We start from the raw sequence: 16353 nt of genomic DNA on the forward strand, positions 1-16353 counted from the left end.
TTATGGTGCTGGGGAGACAAAAACTGTTCACTCCAGCCAAGAGAGAGGGTCCTGATGAATACCCCAGGCTTTCACTTGTGATTCTGAGAAGCCTCAAGGAATATACAAGAATGTATTGATACAACTGAAAAACTATTAGAGGGGCAAAAACTGAATAATGAAAAATACTTGTTTGATAGAAAAGAAGAAAGGAAGCAAAGGAAGGGATAGGATAAAAAATAGTGACATGATTACTTATGAAGGAATCGAATTCATTTTTCTCTTCCATACAAGTATTTTAATTGATTCAGCACAATTTTCTGGAAAGAACATTCTTGTCCCACCATATTGCAACAGTACCTCTGCTGTAAAGTATATGATTTGGTCTTACTGGCTGTAGGTCAGAAGTGACTTCTTGGAAATCATAGATTTGGTTTGTACCCATTCTCTGTTAGACCTACATGACTTTGGGAAGTCTCTTTAATTGCCAGTACTTTTATTTATACTATAATCCCTACTTTGGTTACTAATTATTTGTTACTAATTATTTACATAAAGCACAAAGACTTCTATTCCTAAATATTCCTATCTAGAATATTTAGGGAATAAGAACCAGGTTTGACATTTCATTCTTCATAGGCCTTTACATGTGGTAGATATTTAGTACTTACTAAAGAAAGATCGGCCTCCTAGGGAAAAAATACCTGTCTGCAGTTTGTGTGTAAACGAGAACCATTTTTTTCCTTTAAGTTTTTCTGCCCCTGCCATTGAAAACAGCATGCTGGATTTGCCCTCAGGGATCAGAACTGCTGGCTGTGTTTTGCAGTGCCAGACTGGAGGTAGAGAAACATTTGTGTGCAGGCAGTATCTATAGTCTACTACATGCTCCTTTCTCCCTTTGCTTGCCCATGTACACACACACATCACGGGAAAAAGATCACCAGTTCGTCACAAGTGGCGGGTTTTCTGGACCACAACATCATATGCGTTGCTCAGGCAAATACTGCTTTTATATTCCTACTTGCAATGTTAACAGCAGCTATACAGTCTCCACACAGAAGCTTTTTATAAAGCGAGTTTTCCATTGTGTTCTAAGACGCTTAGAAGGCCAGTTTCTAAAAGCTGAAGATCGGGATTTACTGGACAGGCAGCTCCAAGTTCCCCACCATTCTCAGCACAACCTGAGGCAAGTGGCAAGAGGTCCTGTTTCCCTCTCGGCTATTCTGCCAGGTTAGCATGTCTAGTGACACAAGTAACTTTTTTTTTTTACATTGTAAAAAGGGACTGACCTGCTCAGCTGCTTCTTTTTTGGCATTATAAGTATCCAGGTGTTCTTGCAGCTCCAAAACACTGAACTTTAGTGTTTCTAGCAAATCACAGGACATCAGCTGTCAAATCAGAAACACATGGATCCAGGTCACCATTTCTGATCACAATCCTGAGACCAAAACCTTTGGGCTTATGGGTTAGTGAATTTTCAAGCCAACTTAAGGCAGCGTCCCCTACTGTCCACTGTCCTGTACTAAGGACTGACCTTTCACTGAAACAGAGGAGTGCGGTGTGGTTTCAGGAATGTCAGAAAGGGTAAGCATGCCTTCTAATGCTTTCAAAACCTGGCTCAGGCAAAAGTGGCATGTCCCACCAGTGAATACCTTAACAGTAATACACTTGAAGCTTTTTAAACCATAATTCTTTAACTGTCTTAATACATAATCTACAAATGTGCTTGGAGACAAGTGGAGAAGACCAGGGAGTTCTGGGTTCTTCATGGTGGTGGTGGGGCGGGGGTGGGGGTGGGGGTAGTGGAAATGTGTCTAGCCCTCTCCTGTGAGCTTTGATTCAGGAATCAGGGAAAAGTATGCATCTCTAAGCACGATTCTTTAGCTCTCCCATCCAGGACTCTACGAAAGGTGAGGGCAAGAAGAGGTCAGAATCAGAAACAGTCACAAGTCACTGCATACAGTACATGGGAACTATATTTTTCTAGATATTTATAATCAAGTTGAAAATATGAACCTTTAAAATTCTGAATTACCTTAAAAAAGACCATTTACTGAGTGATGCCATTCTAGTTTACTTTTTATGATAAAGTAAGCCTCATGTAAAAACTTACTGTTTCAGCATCCACAAAGACTGTTGGGCATTCTGAACACATCATCATCACTTCCAATGAGCTTTTAAATTTGGCACCAATGCGCTGCAGACTCTCACCAAGAAAGCTGACTGCCTCATTAGTTATGTCCCCAAACTTTCTTTGAATTGACTGTGGAGAAAATATAAGGAAATGTATTTCATATGAAAGCCTTTTTTAATCTTTAAGTAAAAAAGCATCATTTATAATTAGAGCAACCTTCTATTCTAAAACTATGATTGTAGTGATATATGTAGAACCCTAAAAATCAATCTGTAAATCCTTATTTTTAGGCACTTCTTTAGGAAACATGGTAATTTCTAAAAATGATCAAGGATTTATTGTATAGTATTCCTGAAAAGAGAAACTAATGATACATGCTATTCGTCTCCCCAGAGAGGAGTACATGCTAGATATTGCTGGAAATAAAGCCCTCACATGCATGAGGAATTAGATCTTCCGAAGTTAAATTCTACCAAGTGAAACTTTCAGTAAAAGTAGTTTACTCTCCTTGGATAGTTTACTCTCCTGCTGACTTGAACTGAAGTCATCAAAACGCACCAAGGGCAGTATCTTCTCAAAACTCAAGAATATTCATTCACATAAAACCATCAGGGCCTAAACCATAGTGAACACTGAATGAATCAGATGCTATATCAGCAATGTAATTACTATACAAATACTTGGATGTGTACCTACATGTATACGTGTAGCACCATTAGGTGGCATTATGATTAATTTAAAACAAAGTATAAGCCACAGTCTCACGCATGGAGAAATTTGTATCTCTGGAAAGAAAAGAATATAAATAGAAAACCAAGTAGCAATGCAAAACTACAAAGTTAAGTAAATAAATGCTCCAGTTAATAAGCACTGAAGAACTTTCAGAAGGGAAAGACTGAAGGCTGGGAAAACTTCAGCGAGATTATGTACCGAGCTGGGTCTTCTAAGATGGGCAAAATTTGCTTAGGTAGGGTGGAAAGGTGGCAGGCAGTTGGGAAAATAATGACTTAAATGTCAGCCTTGGTTTCCCTAGCTACAGAATGCTAAAAATACATTACGTAGGTCTGTTGTAAGAATTACTTACTGTAAAACATTTAGCTTAGTGCCTTACATATAGTGAGTACTGAATAAATGTTAGCTCATATTACTTTCAGGGATGGAAGCAGCCTTGGTTAAAAATTTTAAGGTCCCCACATAGTAATGAAAGTGCCAATGAAGTGAACCCTTTATGATACATTGTCTTATGATACTGACTGAAAGCTCCTTAAAGGCAGGAACCCGCCTTTATATTTCTTTGGTGTCCCTGGAGGTGTCTAGCATATTCCAGAATTTGATCAAATGTTATTTTGAAGTTTTACTCTAATTACCTTAGGGGAAGTACCTGTACTAGTCACTGTATAATGTCATATTAAAATGTAAATTTAAATTATCACTATCTTAGGAAAATAAAAAACCTTTAAAGGAAACTAGTGAGAATATTAAAATTTGAGATACTGATTTTAGATAAAACCCCGTAATTTTATCCAATAACTGTAGTACGAATTCAGAAGTCTTCAACCGTACTGACCTGAAACAGCCTAGAAAACACGTGAAAAGTAAAGACTGCACAGGACCCGTCGGTGTCAGACAGCATCTGATTGACATGGCAGCGCCAGGCTTCTTCCTCGTCGTCATATGCTACTGGCTGAAAAGCGGCTATGATGGCAGAAAGAAATGGTGATGGCAGAGGTGATGTCTGTACTTCTGGAAAACCATCTTGTTCTTCTTCATCTTGACTGTTAACACATACACAGTCATCATAATATTATCTTAAAAGAATACACTCAATTATTTAAAATACTTTAAATCACCTAACATTATTTCTTACATATGTGCACATATTGATTCAGAAAACGGGCGACCACCTAAATTTTGTGAGAAAGCATGAATAAGCAGATTCTCAGCCTGTTCTTTCTAGCATCTTTGGATTTAGAAATCTGATTTCACACAACCACCTTAAAACAACTTCATCCTACAATGGGGCTTCCCAGGTGGCTCAATGGGGAAAGAATCCACCTGAAATGCAGGAGACACAGAACACATGGGTTCAATCTCTGGGTCAGGATGATCCCCTGGAGGAGGGCATGGCAACCCAGTCCAATATTCTTGCTTGAAGAATCCCATGGACAGAGGAGCCTGGAGGGCTACATTCCATGGGGTTGCAAAGAGTCAGACATGTCTGAAGTGACTGAGCAATCCTACAATATGCCAGGGCTATGGAATAATTTCAGTAACTTCTATGACTAATATAGCCTAGAATGACTTCATTTTAAATGGTCAATTTCAGAGTCTTTTTATTTGAACAGGCCCAAATTGGCAATCATGATACTTTTTAAGTTTTTGTCATGTACTTTTGTGTCAAGGGCTATATATTAGGTGCCTTACATGGGCTGTTTTCATTCAATCTTCACAGAAACTCTATGACAGTTAAGTGCAATTATTCTGATTTTTACCAGTGAAGGACAAAAAGTTCAGTGAGGTTAAATGATGTGCCTAGGCTGCTGGGTAGGAAATGACAGAGCCAGAATTTAAGGCCAGTTCTATGGGACCAAACCCAGTATTATAAAGCCATGACGCATGCTATGTGCCCAGCAGTGTGGCAGTAACAGATCTGACTCAAAGAAATAGAAGACCTGGCCATTTTTTTTGAGGAATCTATAATCCCCACAGTCAGATAATATATACACACAAATATAAGACAATGGAGAAAAAGGTATACATGGTATTTGGGTTGAGCATCCCATAAAGAAACGTGTGACCCTGGGTCTTGAAGAAGTGTTTGGAGCCAGACTCCATAAAGAAATGTGTTACTCAAGGTCTTAAAATTGTGTATTTCACATTACAGGCCTCCACAAGGCCATTCAGAAATTACGGAGCAATTCATATAGAAGAGAGGGATCTGAAAAGACTGGGGAGAAAAGGTCAAAAGGAAGCAGACATGTGAAGTGAAAACTTAAATTCTACCTCAAAAAATTTAATTTTTAAGATGTCACTATGGTGATTGATTTTAAGAAAATGTATCCTGTAACCTTGAGTAGATACACCTCTGTATTTACTAAGGATATTCTACTTATTGTTTCATCTTTAGTACTTGGCCAAAGTCAAGTCTTTTGTCTGCAGCCTTTTAGAAAGCCCGATATCTGAGTATCTATCACTGCATCATTCCTGACTTCTCTGAATTCGTGTATGATCAATGATGAGTGAGTACATAGGCTACTGTCATAGCCAAGTCAGTGACATGAACAACATGTGTGACCAGGATCCTTTGTTAATATCTGAGTGTACACTTTCAAATACAGGTGAACATTCTAGCTATACTGAGAATGAAACACCTCCTTATGTGCTGTATATATTAAAACACTGTTATCACTTGAAGTATAAATAAAAAGCTTTTATTGTAGGAGTAAAACTCTGATATACTTGATCATTAAATATTAAATTTTATATGAGCTTCAAACTGTTGAATAGGGAAATAGATATACTGATAGATAATGCATTAAATTAGATGTCTTTATAAAGAACATTATTTTGAGCTACAAATATTTATAAAATTAAAAATATAAAAACAAAACAGTAGATATAGATTACATCATAATTCTCATCACTGAAGAACTATTTTGTGTTTAAGTAACATAAGCCACCAAAATTTCCTTTAAGAACTTTATGTAATAATTGATCATTCAATTCTGTCTGGTAAAGAATCTGCCTGTAATGTGGGAGACCTGGGTTTGATCCCTGGGTTGGGAAGATTCCCTGGAAAAGGGAAAGGCTACCCACTTCAGTATTCTGGCCTGGAGAATTCCACGGACTTTATAATCCATATGGTCACAAAGAGTTGGACATGACTGAGCAACTTTCACAATTCCGTCAGCCCGTGAGTAGAAAAAAGTCCTGTGTGAGATTTCTTCATACTTCGTGGTAATTTTGAATGTATGATGCATAAACATTTAAAAAGAGCACTCTAACATTTGACAGTACTAAGAAATGATACTTCTGCCCGTTATATAAGTCAAACATTATAACTATTGGTAATAAGACTATAATTTTTGGAATATATTTCAGATCTGTTGTGGTATCCAGAAGTTCCTTCCATAATTGTGATACTTGGCTCCACCCACGGCCCAATATGGATTTCAGCACTTGGGCACTGGCATTCTGCCCAAATAGGTGTTTGGTGTACTTCTAAATATAGACTGCCCCTCACTGTGCTCTGAGAATGGCCTACTTGTTTTTCTTTAAGTGAACGGCAGTAACAGAGAGTAAAACCATGGCAGGAGCTCATTTTACCTTTAAAATGTACACAGAAATGAAAGTCAGTTTACTGGAACAGAGGGTCATGTTTGGGAGGGGACAGGGTAGAAGCATCCCCTCATCACCGTGTCTGCAACACTGTATTCTCACCTAGACAGCCCCGAGAAGTCTGCTTCCTCCTCCTCGCACCGCTCGTCTAGTTCCTTCAGAGCTAAGGTGACATCTTCTTCACAGACTGACCCGGGGTAGCTCTCAGGACCTGGAGGCTCCGGCAGGTCTGTCTCCTCTAGATCCAGAATCCCTTGACACACAAGAGAGTCCTGCTGTTCTTGAATAATATACGACCCATCATCTTCAAAGGCGGTAAGAACCTGTTCCTCCTTTAATACTGAACTTGTATCCTGAAAAACAATCGTATTTTTTTTTTTTACAGACTTTTAACACATTAAAAAGCAAATTTTGCCAACACAGAATAAATGACTGTTGCCACCAATCTACATTTATTTTATTAGGCAATCTTCATTTACACAGTCTGATTTTTGGAGTTTTGGACTCTGATCACATAAAATTGTTCTTTTTTTTTTTTTTTTTTAATAGTTTCCAGTTTAAAACCCTTTGAAATTAAAGTGTATCACCAACTGCCACACAGAAACATCAAGGAGATCTTTTTTCAATAGGACTCAGCTGTTTACTTAGAAACATATCCTTTGGGGAAATATCTTCTCTCCCGCATATTCTAATTCTCCATAGGTAGAGCTTTATATTACAACTATAAATTCTCTTATGGAAATGTCATTTCTTTCATTATGCTAGAACTTATTCTCCAATGAATTCTAGATGTAAGAAGGGGAGGTAATTCAAAATGCTTAACCCGTTGGTTCTGCGGGGCTACCTGTGAATCACGAACAGGTCTTGACCAGTCAGGATGCTGTTGAACAGAAATGACGAGAGCAGCCTGACTGGAATAACTGAGCTGGATACCTGGGATGTATGATTTGCTTTCAGGTAATAAGATTATAATAATTTATTTAGATTTGAGTACTGAGACATCTTCACCACTGAGTTGAGTTCAGAAAATGCTGGAAAATTTTAGACTGTTGTACTCTTGAGAATTAAATGAACTATAAACTCACTTATCAATGAGGGAAATGATAACGGAAAGCGTGTTGTGGCATTTTTCCCCCCTATCCATTGTAACGTTACTGAAATAATGTTGATACATGTGCCTGGCTTGGAGTAAAAGTTCAACAGGTGTTGGCTGAGTAAATGAGCTACCACTACTGAAAAAGAAAAATCCTTCCAGGGTGTAGATCATGACATATCAGCACCAGTTTTAATTCGCATGGACATTAGTTCAATCAGTTTGAAAATAAGCACTTAACGGTCTCTCAGTTTCTTTCAGGACTTAGACCTAAGGTTACTACTGATCAAACTGCAGTTTCTCACCTCTTTCTCACAGATGAAAATACAATTTTCCCTTCCAAATTATGAAAAGTGAAATCCAGCGCCCCTGACCTTAGACCAGTCTGGGCCTTTGTTGTTTAGTTGCCCAGTCGTGTCCGACTCTTTTTCGACCCCATAGACTGGAGCCCTCTAGGCCCTCTGTCCACGGGATTCTTCAGGCTACTGGAGTGGGTTGCCGTTTCCTCCTCCAGGGGATCTTCCCGACCCAGGGATTGAACCCCTCTCTCCGCATCTCCTGTATTACAGGTGGATTCTTTACCACTGAGCCTCTGGGGAAGGCCAGGTCTTAATTTACTCACCTGTAAATTCATGTATAAAATGAAGGATTCTGGGCTGAGTGCTCTGAGATAAATTAATAACGAACTACAATTAGTGTGCAAACTAATATGGGGCTAGTTATGCAAACCACAATAATATACAGTAGAGTATGGTAAGTGAAAGGTATGACAAAGATGGGGTAGCAATAGTGCAATGAATGTTTCTGTCCCCACAAAATTCATATGCAGAAACCCTAAGCCCCAATAGGGTGGTGAAGTGGGGACCTTGGGAGGTGATTAGGTCGTGAGAACTCTCATGAATGAGATCAGACCCTTAAAAGAAGAGGATAAAGAGCTATTCTGTTCTTTCCCACCATGTCAGAACGCAGCAAGAAGAGCTCCCAGGAAGAGAGCCTGCGCCAGACAGCAGTTGGCTGGCACCTTGATCTTGGAGTTTCTGGCCTCCAGAACTGTGGGAAATGCATTTCTGTTGTTGATAAGCCCCTCCCACCCCAGGTGATGGAATTTTTGTTACAGCAGCCAAAGCTAAGACAGATGGGAAAAGGACCTAGAAGATACTAAAGGCACAGAAATGCGGCAGGAAAACACGAAGTATACTAAGGGATAGTTATGGAGAGAAAGTACAAACTCTGAGTCTTCACAGGATGGTGCTTTATAAATAATATGGTATAATCATTCCTTATTTGGTGCAATAGTTTATATTCAATACACTCTATTTAAGGTTTCCATCTGAATTTTCTTCTTAAAGATTTGGCCATTAAATGACTAAGAATTAGTTACTTGGAAAGATACTGTGAGTAACAGTGCCGAAGACACTGCTACACCTAGAATTTTTATTGGTATTAATTTTTCCTTGGGCATCAGTTTGAACATATCGTACTGAAATGATGCACCACCAAATTTCTTGGTTTAATGCCATTACTTTTCATTACTGTATACCTGTAAACACAGGTATTGGTTTTCATTACTGTATACCTATAAACACAGGTATTATTATTTGTTCTTGAATAATAATTTGAAAATACATGTTTCATCTAAAATTATAATGTATGCTGAAATTTTCTAGTAACTCCTGGATTTCATGAAGAGAGAACTTTTTGGCTAATGGAATGAATTCCACTATTATATGTAAATGGTGAGAATCAAATTTTCTTGAACATTACCTTATTGCACAACGACTCCTTCTGTCTCTGTCCCTCACACACACACACACACACATACACTTTCAAAGTTTGATTTTGTATAAGCAATATAATTTCTGGCATGCATGAATTGGTATCTAAACTATTATAAATACTAGAAGAAATCCCTCTGTGGAGGTTCTTCTGATAAACACAAGGATATAATCCCTTCTAGAAGGAATTAGCCAAGCAAGAATATTGGAGTGGGTTGCCATTCCCTTCTCCAGGGGATCCTCCCAAACTGGGGTTTGAATCTGGGTCTCCCGCATTGCAGGCAGGCAACCTGAGCTCTAAGTTTTCTGTCTTGAGGTAGAATGCTTTAGCCTATTATGGCTTCCTAATATTAACAAAATTCAAGGGCAGAAATTCAAATAAACATTTCTAGGAATTTTTTTCTTTAGTTCATAAAATATTTCATCCAGTGAAATTAACTGCTTTCCTTATCTTAAGAAATTGCTTTATAGCGATATGTATAGTATCTGTAACTCATATATAACTTTATACAGTAGGATTATGATTTTATTTATTAGTGCTTTTATACTTTCTTTAAAGGGGCAATTTTGGGTTACGTGACACTATTTGTCACACCAGGAAAAACAAACTAGGCCAACATATCCAACAGACACAAACCTGAATCATACTCTTGTGGACAACTGTTCTTCTGGTGAATTTTTATGTCAACAGAATTATTTTTAAATGAAATAGTATGTTTCAAAAAATATCCCCATTCTCCTCTGTCAGTGTTACAAAGTTTATAGTGATAAGGAAACACACTATTGTAAAAAGAAAAAACATAGTAAATTAAAGCGTTTTTCCTTCATTTAAAAAAAAGTGTCCTTGGGAACTTGATAATGCGTCGGAAGTAGGCCCATTAGATACTGTTGGATAAATGAATGACTCATCTGAAATAACACAATTTCCAGTATGTATGGGAATACATATGAATTTCCAATTCATTTCCAATCAATGTGAATGACTTCCAGGAGGTAGCTTACTCACTTACTATGAATACAGCTATTTTAATAACCAAAACTAAAAGACTTTCCTGTTTGTTCACTATTTTTGTAGTTAAAACACAGGACCATTAACCATATCGCTTTTGTTAAAAAGCTATTTTCCATTGTTTCTAATGAGAATGTCTGCTGACTTATAACATGCTATGAGCTATCCTGGACACAACAGATCAGATGATCAATGAGTAGCTAATGCTCACGTCACAGCCTTCCCATACTGAAAGGAATATAGTCTACTTCAGGTGCAGTTCTGAACACTGTCTGCTCCCTTCATAAACACCTTCCTGTCCACGCACTGTGTCAGTTATGGCCCCTTATCTCCTGCTAATATGCCTCTGGTGTGTCTCTTCATCTCAGCCTTCTCCAGCCCTCCCTCCACTAAAACACTGGTCAAACTATAACCTTGCCTGATGACAGACTGCAAGCTCCATGGAGGAGGTACAGGTACGAGAACACACTCACTTTTCCACAAAAAAGCCAAGATTGAAAAAAATAAACACGATCAGATTGTGTCCTTCGGGCTTAAAATCCTCTAGTTGTTGCCTGCTGTGTGGCTTCTAAGATCACCCTTGTGAGCACCTGGTCCCCTCCAGCTCCTTCTCTCCCAATGCCACGCTCTCAGGTTCCCTGCACTCCAGGCCCACAGGCTGACATTTTAGCTTTTCAGATACATGGGTGCCTTTTCCACTCCTGTTTCCTGGGCCCCGAACTCCCCTCCTCCACACTTACAGTGACTGGCTCCTTCTCATCACTTGTTTCCACCAGATGCTACCCTACCTAAGTGTCTCCCTCACCAAGTCCATATTCTCATTAGATTTTCTTAATATGGGTAGAAAAGGGATCACTTTCTGATATATCATTGATATTTTATGTTTTTACCTGTTTACTGTGTCTCTCCTGCTCAAATGAAGCTCCATAAACCAGAAGCCTTTGTCTGTTCCACAAAGCACTGTGTGCCTAGGGCTAGGACAGAGCCTAGCACATGGCAGGGCTCAGTAAACAAAGATGCTTAAATGACTGAGTGCTTGGGTGCCCTGGGTATTCCCACCCAGGTATCTGGGACAGGGCTTGGCACATAATTGGCATCTTTGGAAAGAATGAAAATTCATGACTTCCTATTGTTTCAAATAAAGCCTGCCTTTAGTGGAACCCAGCGTGTCTTAGGTCCATCCGTCTTTCCTCCTGCTGCTGCTGCTCCTCCTCTTCTCTACAAAGAGTGATTCCTGCTGCTGCCTGCACATTCCATGTTGTTTCACATGGCCGTGTCTTTCTATACCACGTCCCTCTGCCTGCAGTGTCTCAAATGCCACATAACCCCTAATGCACAGCTGATTGGTTCTCACTCTGAGTTTTCACAAAGCCTTGAGCATGTCTGGTTCTGAGTTTCTCATACTGACCTGCAGTGCTTTTTTTAAAAAAACTTCTCTCCCTTAATAGCCAGTGGACACTCTGAGGACAACGTCATGCTTTACGCATCTTTTCAGCACTTAATGGAATGCCCAGCATCTAGTAAATCTCAACGAATATTTGTTGAGTTATCTAAGCTTGAGCCATACTAATATGAACATTTAAAAAAGCTACCCCCCAAAAGCCTTCATTTCAAAATACATCTGCTTACTGTAAAGACGTATGATACACTGTTGGCGTAATCACAAGAACATGAGATTTCTCCTTACTCAGACAATAAGATCTAATAATTAGACTGGTCTTGCTCTGATAACTATATTAATTTGGTTAACACTGAAAAAAGTGTAGTATTTTCCTGATACCAGGGCATAACAGCACATATGAAAGAGCTATAGCAATTACAGTTTTTTAAAAAGAGATATCTACAGTAGTCTTAAAAAAGCAACTAAGAAAACGAATACTCACTTAGTTTTGGTCATTAGCTTGGAATCTGGCTTACTTCTCACAGGCCTTTCCAAAAAACATAATACTGGTAGTTCCACAGTCTTTCTAAAAGGTTTCATTTAACCAATCGCTAACACAGCTGGCCTGAGGTTTTCATCCCAATTACAGCACCAATCACGAAAAAAAAAAAAAAACAAACCCAAATACAAAGCAAAAAGAGAAGAAAAAAACAAAAGCAGTCCTTCAGCACCCGAGAAGATGCTCCCATCCCCGGAGAAGCGCCGGTACATTAACCTAATCACGTTCTGCAGCAGGAGATGCTCATTAAAAACACTTAGGGTTATTTTTAACCTGTAGGTCATTTCCTTAATCCATCACTTTTTTTTTTTCTTCAGTGATCAGATTTGACTATTTCAGTTGGACTAAATCACTTAACCAACAGGTTAGAAATACTGCAAACAAATCAAATAATTAGCATATCAGATGAAAACTCCTTTGAAAGAAAAGCAAGGGGTATCACAGATTGCTAAAAAGAGCCCAGATTGGCCATGCACCAGCCCCCATGACTCCCCACCTCAGGCAGCTGGCTGTTAGCCTTATCTAGAGAAGCTTCCAAACTGGGGGTCTCATCTCTGATTTGCAGCACTTCTTCTGTGGAGAGGCTGCCAGTGGAATCTTGAGACTGAAGAAGTAAATCAGAATGGTCCGGCAGGGTTTCGTCTGCAGCAGAATCGTTATTTAACTGAAAGGAGAGACAGTAAAATAAGGAAATTTATTTAGGAGTTGGCGATGGTCACTAAGGCTACAAGAAACCTGTGTCATAAGATATTCTGAAGCCATAGTTATAAAGAGCTTCTTTGACTTCCTAAGACCACCTTTCCCCCTCATTTCAGTCTGTATCAGAATTGGTGCGATTAATGCAAGCAGCTAGTTCATCAGTAGAAATGAAGTCTCCATTAACACGGATTAAATTTTGCTGAATAGAAACCACCAAAATGGAAGAGCTCTATATGACTCTGGTAATCTTCATCTAAAATTCTTATTTTTATGGTAATGTCTTATGTTTTCAGTTGGCCTAAGGATTCGCGAATGCAGGGGCTTTTTTTGCCTCCCTGTGGCTTTGGCGCAAGCACTCAGTGGATTCTCAAGAAGCAGTGTTAACTGGAGGCAGGTGCTTAAGTCTGAACTGGCCATTAACTTACTGAACCACAAATCAATACGACAGAACTTCAATAAGACAAAAAGAGTTAGGACAATAAAGCTGAAATGGCAGGCCAGCATTAGTGGGTTTATGTTCTTTGAAAACTAGCAGTAATCAATTAGAACAAAGAAAACACTACCATTTTTCTTCTTTTAAGCAGGGCTATACATTTTTCATGGGTCAGTATTTAACATAAGGAAAATCAAGTTCATGATTTTGAGTAGATAAAAGCAGAAGCTAATTTTCTCCCCCTGTGAGGAGGAAGTAGCATCAGATTCTCTTCCAAACTCACTACCACTATAACTGGGCTTCCCAGGTGCTGCTAGCAAGGAACACGCCTGCCAGTGCAGGAGACATAAGAGATGCAGGTTCTGTCCCTGGGTCAGGAAGATCCCCTGGAGAAGGGCATGGCAACCCAGTCCAGTATTCTTGCCTGGAGAATCCCATGGACAGAGGAGCCAGGCGGGCGACAGTCCATGTGATCGCAAAGAGTCGGACATGACTGAAGTGACTTAGCATGCATGCATACCGCTATGACTAGGGTTGGCCTTATGAAGAGACAGTTCTGCTCCAAGGCTCTCATGGAAGCTAACCTTTGTTCAGCACTTACTATACTGACTTCCCCATGAAATTCCCCCGAGGCAGGTGCTGCCAGGAGTCCTGTTTTAAAGGAGAGGGTAGATAGGTAATGACCATAGTTCCACAGTGGTTTGGTGGCACGATGCTAGTCTCTGAGCCTCCGGTCTGGCCCCGGGAGGGTCTGAGCCTCATTCAGTGAGTCACTGCTGCCAGCAACTCACCGTTCCTTTAAATGCACACAGTCCTGGGGAGGAGCAAGCCTTAGGTGGCATCCAGACTGCCCTGCTCAAATGCACTTACAAGCTGTGTGTCCTGGGACAAGTCACTTAGTCTACAGAGCTGCAATCACTGTGCTTACCTCGTGTACTTGAGGGGAGAGGTATAGTGACTAATCCATGTAGAACACTGTGACCAGGGCCTGGTGTGTCTCAGACACTCAGCAAGTGGTAACTGCTGCTACTGTGTCAGCAACAGCTTATCACTTAATACGTGACAGGGAGTTAGGGAAAGACACATCGGCATAATGGTGAGATGCCAAAACAGGGCAGGTGACAAGAAGCCGGCCACAAACCGACAACTGTACATGTTGTCTAAAGGCCAGCTCAGCCTGGCCATTCAACAGCACTGCCAGCACTTTACCAGCAGACTGAGTGTGATGCGGATGGGCCAAATTAAACAGAGGTGTGAAAAAAGGCCCTCATATAAGAGGGCTGTAATGTGGCTGCCACCTGGTCTTCACCAGCTGATTCCTCATCGCATGGGCCTTGATGGCTAATCCACACCCCTGCTCTCTCCTTGTTCTGCCATCTTCAAGTTCTAACCTACTGCCACTGCAAGTTCAGCCTTCCCCTCACTCAGTATTTGGAACACACAGATGATGCTTATAGCCTTCATTTTCTCGTCTCTCTCTCTCTCTCTCTCTCTGAATCTCTGCCACTCACCCTTGGAATGTAAGTCAGAACTTCCATATAACTGACTTGATCTTGCAAAGGGAGCAAAGTTGTGCTCTCTCTTTCCACACTGACAAGGAAAGAAAAGCAGATGGAGAATTAACCAGTGCTGGTGTTTGCACTGATACCAAAACGTATCATTCAGGGCGAAGGCCTCTAAAAGTGCCCAGCGTAGCTCACTGTGACTAGGAGAGAAGCAACAGAAAATACGTCTCATCAGCTCAGAGGTGCTGTCTGTGCTCAATCATGTGACTCTGTGATCCCATAGTCTATAGCCCACCAGGCTCCTCTTCCATGGAATGTTCCAGGCTAGAATACTGAAGTGGGTTGCCACTGCCCCTTCAGTGCTCCCCTTGCTCCCAACCTAGGGGTCAAACCCGAGTCTCTTGCATCTCCTGCATTGGCAGGTGGATTCTTTTACCACTGTGCCACCTGGAAAGCCCAAGGGGTGCACAGATGAAATGCTTAGTTCCACCATGAATCATGGAACACTCCATTGCTGCTACAGCCTTGTGTTTTCATTTCAGCACATGCATTTTACCCAGAAGGAAATGAAAATCCGAATATCGAGCAATGGTAATTACTAAGTTGGAAGTGAAGACAAAGAGGAGACCAGCTGTCACTGTACAGAAAGCTAAGTGTACCATCTGCGTGCGTGAGAGTATCTGGCTTGCTGTGAGCGCCGCCTCCTCTTCCGAGGACTCGTCTGTGTCCTCCTGGTTTGTCAGGTTCAGGCTGGGCGTGCTGCTGGAGCACTGGTACTCCTGGAGCGACGGCGTGTCCCCTTTGTCGATGCTGTCCAGTGAGCGCCTGCGGACTCCCCAGTTGAAGTTGTCCATACTTTCACCCTGGAAAAGCAAGGCGTCATTTCTAAGACCTCGAACACAAGCTTATAAATATAGGGAAGGTAATACACTGGGAGAACATACACCCAGATGAAAAATACTCAGTGTATTGTCATAAGCAGAGATTCAATCAGCCCTTCAGTTTTTTGAAACTTTTAAAACATCACTCAATATTTATAATGTTTAAAGAGATCAAAGTATGTGGTCGATGACCTGTTTTAACTGAATAGGATTCTCTTGACTTTCTATCTAGGGGCGACCAACTAAATCGACTACCTAGGCCATTTCTACTCTAATACACAAACACAAATGAGACCACAAAGAAGACAAATACGTTCACAGATGACAACAAATAAATAATCCAGAACGCCAGGCTGCAACTTACCTGCAGCTCCTGGATAGCAAAAAGGAAAACACACAGAATTAGAAAGAACGAAGACACACGTGTAAATATACACTACACTTGTGGGGAAAAAATGCTCGGTGATTCTCAAACCCAAAGACTGATTCAAGCTCTGGATGAAGCTTTGTGCAGGAAGTCAACACGTGATTCACATTATTTTTTTATGTAGAATATATCGTGGAAAA

The 16353-nt window shown here is 40.3% G+C and overlaps 1 protein-coding gene across 10 annotated transcripts in view; it reads right to left on the reverse strand.

Moving 5' to 3' along the window:
- FRYL (FRY like transcription coactivator) overlaps positions 1 to 16353 on the reverse strand; it is a 268553-nt gene that overhangs the window by 9505 nt on the left and 242695 nt on the right. For all 10 annotated transcript variants that reach the window (XM_061420109.1, XM_061420111.1, XM_061420112.1 and 7 more), the window contains 6 exons: positions 15565 to 15768; positions 12765 to 12932; positions 6554 to 6804; positions 3681 to 3888; positions 2093 to 2242; positions 1269 to 1367 (listed from right to left, as the gene is read on the reverse strand). In XM_061420109.1, the coding sequence (XP_061276093.1) occupies positions 1269 to 1367; positions 2093 to 2242; positions 3681 to 3888; positions 6554 to 6804; positions 12765 to 12932; positions 15565 to 15768 (1080 nt within the window). The remainder of the gene's footprint in view (positions 1 to 1268; positions 1368 to 2092; positions 2243 to 3680; positions 3889 to 6553; positions 6805 to 12764; positions 12933 to 15564; positions 15769 to 16353) is intronic.

The sequence above is a fragment of the Bos javanicus genome, chromosome 6, assembly GCF_032452875.1.
Source record: "Bos javanicus breed banteng chromosome 6, ARS-OSU_banteng_1.0, whole genome shotgun sequence".
NCBI classification, from domain to species: domain Eukaryota; kingdom Metazoa; phylum Chordata; class Mammalia; order Artiodactyla; family Bovidae; genus Bos; species Bos javanicus.